Raw genomic sequence first — 8,514 nt, forward strand, 5'->3', positions numbered from 1 at the left:
GTAGCGGATACCGTTCCTCCAAATAACAACAAATAGGTGGCTTTCATACACTGACAGTATAATATTTAAACTAGTAACCAAAATGAAGTCATTCAAAAAGGCAATATTCATAGATACCTAGGAAAAGATGTAGTTGCAGCTTTTGATCTAAACACTCACATTAAAGCTGATCTATTAACATATTACGGTAATTAAGTATGATCTTAACTGTGTTGGTACGGAACGGCTGGCAAAGCTATCCGGTAGACCACACTATCCATCGTAAAAATTCGTGATCGAGAATGCACAATATCGTTATATATACACATATCGAAAATGGCCTGCAGAGACAGGGCGGTTCCTGGACCGTCCACTCCGCCGAGTGCTGAGTGGAACGAAGCGGCATACACGCGATTGCATCGTTTGAACGGGTTCGATTAAAAATGAAAGTGGCTTTGGCCTGGCACACTAGTCCTGAATAAACAATGAAAATGAATGAACCAAAAGCGAGTTGGGCATTATCCATTAAAAGCGTAGGTGTGTGCCTGTTCGTGCGGGTGAGTATCTGAGCAGAGAAAGGTATTACGCTGATGTCTCGCCATAGGGGCTCCGTCTTATCTAACCGACTGACCATTTTCCACAAGGCTGTCACCAACTCCAGCTTTAGGGAAAGAACGAGCTCTCATCCACACTGCGTACCGAGATGAACACTTTAGACACAGGTTTAAGAGCGAAACGGCTTAACGGGGTTCGGAGAGACACAAGGGACGAGAGGCCACGTCTAGCTAGAGAGCACTCAGCGTAGAAAGCAAGCTAGCCACAGTCAAGTCGGGTTTGATGAATGGAGACGGCAAGTGTGTCATCATTCCTATCAATGACCGGCTGGCTCTCTTGTAATCATGGTAAAATTGGCGCACAAAAATTTTATCCGCACCGACGTGGCCAGTGGTCAGCATCGACCATGCGCACAAGGTCTGCCTTCTGCCTGACGACGCTTGTGGTCCGTTAATAATTTGACCTAAGACACCGCCATCTACATATTTCTTTCAAAAGTTGGCTTGTCCATGGCAGCTCGTTCCCACTTGCGCCCCCTGTCGTTTCCATTCTATCTCTTACTCATGATAAATTAAAGGTTAGATAGTAAAATCTATCCTTAACCCATCTATATGATCATCAAAACTGTCTCATATAAGTATGGTATAATCAGGGTAGACGACCTATATATGTAGATAAATTTCGCTGTTTAAGTGACCTGAAGAGTGCGACATATACTCTCAAACGGAATTGATACTTATTACAGTGCGAAATATAGTGTATTTGTATACTGCTTGCACACTTGAGCTTGGTCCTACGTGGCGTATGGCGTTACGTAGCTCAGTCACTTTTATACGGAACATTGAATAGAGCTTGCGAAGGTTATTGCAATTTAAATCCTCAGGGCGCTTTTTCTGACTTCAGCTATGAGAAAAAAATGTTATCCGAGAGCTTTCTGAGTGAAATCTATTGTACCTATGTAGGTATTTTAGCTATTATCCTAAGCTTCCTTTGTTTTGTTTGTGCTTGAACCACTCGTGAAACCTGACCAGCAGTTTTACCTAACCTAATAAAACCCGCCCTTTTAGTTTCTATGCTGACAGCAGGACACGTAGTGAGATGAACTTGAGCATTTTAGGCATTTCTTACTTTCCTTACGGCTATTATTTTTTTTAGCCTGAATGTCTATGTTTGTGACGGAAGTACAAGGGAAAACGAGAAAATATAACTGAACATTTACTAGAAAATTTATACATATATATATATATATATATATATAGTTCCGGGTCGTAGGGTCCTATGGTTTGTATAACGTCGAACCTGTGCAATAATAATAATATATAAGGATAATTATAATAATGAAGCGTGACAGAGTTGCTTATGGCTTCTAAGGGCGGGCGTATGTTGTAGATCCTGTTACAGTTTGCGTCGCAAACGCATCCCATGAGTACCGTTAAACCTTGTTTTTTTTTGTATTTTCAGGTATTATAATGAGTTTTTCAAGGTATGAGGTTTCTTATTCCGTGTTCCTCTTCTTTTACATAGTTCGCCCCTCAAGCCAACTTTTTTTGCCGAAAATGTTCAAAATCTTCCTGTTGTTTTTCAGAATATATATATATATATATATATATAGCCGAATCCTTTGCTCCTCCTGAGCTCGAATAACACTGCGTACATTTCAGTAGTTAAAGGCATTATCATTACTTATCAGAATAATCATTTTTAAGGCGCCCCGATGTACAATCCAAGTCCATCTCAATTTAATGAAGACTCGATAATGATTATTACATGACCCTCATCAGTCCGTCGCAAAAGCCACTGACTGACTTGTCTTCCTTAGTTTAGATAACCGCTTGCTGAAATAAGACAATTCTATGTAATCGTGAACGCTGTTCTTTTTTTTTTTTATTTCCATTTAACGAAATGCAATATTTTCCATGTTCTTTTCTCGCGACGGCCGCTTTGTCAATGACAGGTGCACAAAAACGCATGAAACTGGGTGCATTTATGTTTGTATTGCAAATTGATATTGGTATAGTTTTATAGAGGTTCTTGAAGCACCGATCCATTACTCTTAATTTGCCATAAGTTACGACGTTTGTTCCTCGAGGCATCAGGGGCTAACGTACATTCATAGACGGGGCGATTCGAGCGCCATGTGCTTATGAACAATTAACTTTTCGCGTATATTCTCGCTATCTATACTGTTTTCGGCTAACGTAAGCAATTTAACTAAACGTAAACTTTCTCAATACCTGTTTTACCGAAGAAAGCATAAATAAACGTAATTCATCATTGAATCGAAATTATACATAAGGACAGGTAAGAATTAGCGGGTCATAAAGCCAAAGCTGAACATTGAAAATCGTATCTGTCTAATAAATGTATATTATGGCAGGCTGTCGTCCCATCCCGCCCACTTTGATTGGCGCGCCTCTCTACGTTGTTTTTTTTCCAGCGTTTAGAGCACAGGAACCTCTCGATGGTTGTTCCTGACTATGGTTCTTCACTTTTAGTACTTGACCCGTCGCGGACTGCTGACGTCTGTCCGTGTGCAGTTGTGTACAGCAGATGTACGATAAATGCCATTGAGCGTGAGTGATACTCACGCTATGTCAGAAACGGTTCGCCGTCGTGGCTTTGGAATTGGAAATAAACATTTTTCTTCCTAGAAGACAAATATTAGTGACGTTTGCCTGTGGCTTGCGCTATCAGACAAGGATACGTTCACCACCACTGAGCTAGCCAGCTTGCGACTCCAGTCTGAATTTCTGTTGTTGGCATCACGTAACTGTCCCACACAAGTCCGAACCCTCGCCGAACAGACATCCCTCACCGCTTCGGATCCTTCTTGCGCGGGAGCTTCGTCGGCTGGTCTTCGTAGCCGTAGACGCACGAGACCGCACGCGACACAGCGGACCGAGCTTAGCAGGCGATCGGCTGGATCTGTGCACTCATGCAGCTGCTGGTGAGTAGAACATGCTTCAATATTGACATACCTACTTTTTCAGGTGGCACGAATGAAACTAAAGAAGCATTCTAACTTCTATGGACGCACCTAGACGCAGCAACAGTCAGTACATGACATTTCTTTTCCCGTTAACATTGCTTGATTTTTAGCAGATTTCGATTTCAACATTCTGCTCCTGACTTATGCGAAACGAAAAGTTACGGAAATTTCCTTAAATGCTACAAAACTATATAAATATAACCATGGTATTTAAATGGCCATAGAAATGCCAACTACGCTCGGTACTATTTGTCCGCTTCACTTACTACAATGAGGCATCCCATTCAAATCTAGAAAGCACAGATATGTAGGTAACTGGATCTTCACCAATGACGTTGCCTTTCCCCCGTACAGTCTAACTTAGCAGTATGCTTCACAATCGAATTACGTGCAATCTTCAATTTTCAACCACGAAACATTTCGATATCTGTATATGACACACATAATAGTCTGGGTGTGTTTAATGATTAGTGCTGTTTATCGTAATCGTTACGCCACGTTCAACTGAGATCAATGTTTGTTGTTCATTTCCTTTCTCCTAACCATCCCTTTGAAGTCCGTCCATTTTTCTAGTACTCAATTTCGAAAATGCTTTACCCCCTTGTATCAGTGTATGAAACTGTGATGTCAGCGTTCCATGTTAGCTGTGAAGATCTTCACCCAGTCATCTTGTATTTTCACGGATAGCATTAAACCGCGTTTAGGTGTAATCAAACGTATTTCGACGCTCTGTATCGCCGAATCCCAATGAAAGGTGCGCCGTCGTCCTATCCAGATGCAAGAAAAATAGCTACGCCATTCCTATCGTTGCTAGCCACCAAGCCACACAAATGAGCTCAAAATTTTAGCTTGGCTACAACTGTTCTCGGTGCTAAATTTGCATCAGCTATAGGAGGTCTATTATTCAATAATGTCAAATCTATTTTGAATGAATGGCCATTCTTTTGCTATACGGCCGCCGAGTTGGCCGTTCCACCGTTTGAACGACAAAATCCGACCTGTGGCCCATCCAAGAAACAGGATTATCATTCAGTGATATATATAATCGCATCTCAGCAAGTTTATATTACTGTTTCTGTTTTGGCTTCTACTGCGGTAACAGTCGCGACTGATTCTGCTCATGTAACTGATAACAATAACCCTACATGGAAAAAATTCACATCACAATAGTAGCAGCGGAAATGCCACGTTCGGCCGTTCCAGAAACAAATATCTTCTTTGCTCAAAACGTCTTATATGATTTTTCCGGCAGGAGAACAGGACCAATACAAACAACGGCTGCAACGTACTTAGACATTTGTGTACAAATACGATACGCCGGTTGTAAAGTTAATGAAGATAATTTCGATAACGATAACTCTGCTTGCTGCTGTCGATGCTGCTAAGCAAATATCGATTTATCTTGAATTTTCTACGCAGTTCAAGGTGATCGTACCTGCCCGTCAACCGTCAAACCAATTTAGTACTACCGTCCATAATAATATGGCCAGATTCATTTTTTTTGAGTGCGAACGATAATCACTGGAGCAGCATCGTATCAGCGTAACTTTAGTTTTCGTCAGTCCAAAGTAAGACGTCCTCGTCAAGGAAATGTTTAGCGTAACTGGCGATAAGCGGGCAGACGATAACCCAGTGCAACAGGATCGGCCACGCTAAGCTGTGGTAACTGACCAGCCGGCGGATGTTCGGATCAGACAATTTTCACTTCCCTTTCAGGTAGTGCAGCTTGTTCTCCACTGTAACCGCCAAACCCATCCAACAAATAACAACGAAGAAGAAGGGACAAAGTCGCGACTGTTTAAATATGGCGCTGTTGCTAGTGCTGCCACCAGTCCTCGTGGGTGAATGACATTTGGCGACACAGATCGAGCCATCTACCGGCCGTCGGAGGCGGCAACACTGGGAGGTGCCGATCATTCTGGGATGAACGAAAAAACATCCGAAGTACGACCATCATAACGACAACGACAACGGAACACCATTGCACCGTGACTGCCTGTTCTAGCGCCACGCTACTGATACTGCTACTGACGCTGGCGTCAACTGCTTCGTACGAATAAGCTTTCGCTTCTTCCTCTTTTGCTGCCGTGGCGCTCGATTGCTTCGACCCAAAACGATGGCTGAATATCGATATGGAAAAGGAAACAATAACCGTTAACAGCGTCCGTCAGCTTTACTATATATAAGGCATAATATAAGCACATAGAACAATCGTTGACTTTAATACCGCAGCCTGATTGTGACGGATTGTTCATGTTGGACTATCCGTTGTCTCTCTAAAAGACATCTCGTTGTTGTCTGACTTGCTAATGAAATTGTTAAGAAATTTGACTCTTGACCGTTCTGCTGATCAAGGTAAATCGACAGCTCAACGAGTACACGCTGCATCTTTCAAGTGTCACCACCGGCCATCGCGGACAGCCGAATATGCCCGGTTTGGATCTTGCCGAGCCAGAGCGTCCGGACGTTTGACAAAGCCTAACAAAACGCTGTCCAATTAAAATTGAATTCACATAACGCTAGCAACTAGAGCGACAGCGGCAGCAGCAAAAGAAGATTATTCCGGGCCAGACGCAGACGCTCTTGTTGAGTCAGCGTTGTAGCAACTAACACACGTTATCTATCTGATGCCGTAGCACGGCTTGCAGACTGATAGTCTTCACATTTTGTCGGAAACCTTCAATGTAGCTCGCGGCGATGTCGGAACTGTTCAGAAACCACAAGCTATGATATCCTCCTTTTTTATCATAGTTTGGGTCTCGTAAGAATGTACATGCGGCGCATTCACGTGCATAGGTGGCAGGCTTTGTGGATGTTAATGACCATAACTTATTCCGTTAGCTTGAACAGGTGTTATGTATGTTCTTAAACTACATAGTGCAACACTTACACGGTCGCAACATTTGCCTTCACAGAAGTGTTACATTGTATAACGTGTGATACGGCTTGCTTGAATAAGGCCCCTTTTTAAAAAAAACATTATACTAATTTTTTTTTTCGATTGTTGTAGATAACCGTGTCTACCCTTTTGGGTGTTACAAGCATTGGTGCTGCGGAAATTTCATTTCCGTTCGTAGCACCATCGTACGTTGTTGTTACCTCTGCCGGTCACCTTGATCACGATACTTCCACCGCTCCTTCAAGCCTACTTCACGTTCACCAGCCGTTCTTCGCTGTCCCATCCTATGCAATTCCTGTCATTCGGCCGCATTTCTCAACGGCTTATCATCCAATCCAAGGAGCATACAAGCCTTACTTCCCTGCTGTATGGAGTCATCACGAAGGTCGCTATCAGCAGCCGATCAACAATCTTCCACCACTTCCTCCGATTCCCGAGGGATATCCGCCCCTGCCACAGATCCCGCCGCCAGGAGGACCTGGTGCCGTCATCATCACTCCTGGCGCTCCCATGCAACCAATGCCCGTTCGACCTTTGCCACCTAGGCCTATGCCTCAACCCTCCACACCACCTGTAGTCGTACCGATTGAGTCGCCAACAACGTCACGCCCTATCATTCCAGTAACTCAACCTCGACCTCAGCCGGTTCCGGTTGAACCACCGACTTCACGGCCGATCATTCCTGTAACGCAACCGCCATCTCGTCCCGTGACCCAACTACCATCCCGACCCATTGTGATTCCAACCAAACCTCCCCGTCCCCAGCAGCCGCGGCCTATTGATGATGACGATGACGTCGCCGATCCTATCTCGAATCCACCTGTGCTAACCGCAGATCGTGGCCCTGAAAGTGTAAGCATATAAACTCTAATCCTTTATATCTGTTTTGGCTGATAACTATATAACGTTTGGCAATCTTGTAACATTAATAGTTGCCTGGCAGTGGCAAGTTGCAATTAAATATTTGGCATATGAAAGTTACACGCAAGGTATACAGTCTTTGATTGGCACATGATCTAGTGATACAATAATACGATGGGAAATCAGTGATTAATTATGATGTTTTTTTTTTTATCACTTTATTACTCCTATAACGTAATAATAACAAATGTTCTAGTAAGAAAGTTTCATTTCCTAGCATACCGTTTTCCTTACATAGGCTTTTTGTTACAGATGTTGCACTATTCAATCAATTCCAACCACCATACGCCGTCTGACATTATCGTAGACCCGGTGGAAGTGGTTCATATCAAGGGCGCTTTCGAATAGACAACCACAATCAGTCAGCCATTTTCAATTTCTGCAAAATATTTATTCTTCATTATTTAGAATTGCAATAGATCAATAAAAAGAATGAATAAACCATACACTTGCCATTTCGGGTTTTTCATTTTTCAAATAAACACACATTTAATGCATAAAATTTTCCAAAAAAAAAAAGCACGCAACAACAAAAAGTACTTGTATATACCGTAAGCCGCAATATATAAAGAAAGATATATTTTACCTATCTATATTTGACTGTATCTATCAATTGTCCAAACCAATGTATAGTATATTGCTCAAGCACTCAAACGAAACCGGACCCGCATAAAACTGTCAAGTTGCCTTTCAAACTTAAAGTAAAGCAGCTAAAAGTTATCGATCACCCGCCTGTCTTTATGTGTTGCTCGTAACCAATTTGTATATACATACACACACGTGTGTATATGTACTACTACGCGACACGGTGCTTCTTGCTAACGTCCTCTTCGACTGGGTCTCCTTTATTGTTGAATTGCCCCGGGCTCTAACTGTTCCTCTGAAAGCTCACTGCAATGCAAGTTACGGCAGCAACAGCAATCGCACCAGAGTCTATTGGTTTGCTGTACAGCTGTGAACGCGTCTTTTCCCTCTGTTGTTGTCTTATGAAGGCTTTTTTTCGTTCCTCTGCCAGCTCTTGCTGACACTCTCTGTTTCTGCCTAGAGTCTGTTCACGGTCGCTCACTGGCTCGCTCGTTCGTTCGCTGGCTGGGTGAGCTTCTTCTGGGCCTCTCTTCTTCGCTGACTTCCTTAAATCCAGCGTCAGAGACACCCACTAAACCCAGTTTAG

At 43.0% G+C, this 8,514-nt stretch overlaps 1 protein-coding gene across 1 annotated transcript; it reads left to right on the forward strand.

Moving 5' to 3' along the window:
* Nucleotides 1-2,952: 2,952 nt before the first annotated feature.
* On the forward strand, nucleotides 2,953-7,789 carry LOC111264059 (uncharacterized). Its single transcript, XM_022839636.2, has 3 exons — nucleotides 2,953-3,481; nucleotides 6,534-7,274; nucleotides 7,596-7,789. The coding sequence occupies exons 1-3, from the start codon at nucleotides 3,470-3,472 to the stop codon at nucleotides 7,689-7,691; spliced, it is 849 nt and encodes a 282-aa protein (XP_022695371.1). The 5' UTR covers nucleotides 2,953-3,469; the 3' UTR covers nucleotides 7,692-7,789.
* The last annotated feature ends 725 nt before the right edge of the window (nucleotides 7,790-8,514 follow it).

The sequence above is a fragment of the Varroa jacobsoni genome, unplaced genomic scaffold (genome assembly GCF_002532875.2).
Source record: "Varroa jacobsoni isolate VJ856 unplaced genomic scaffold, vjacob_1.0 scaffold_815, whole genome shotgun sequence".
Taxonomy (NCBI): Eukaryota; Metazoa; Arthropoda; class Arachnida; order Mesostigmata; family Varroidae; genus Varroa; species Varroa jacobsoni.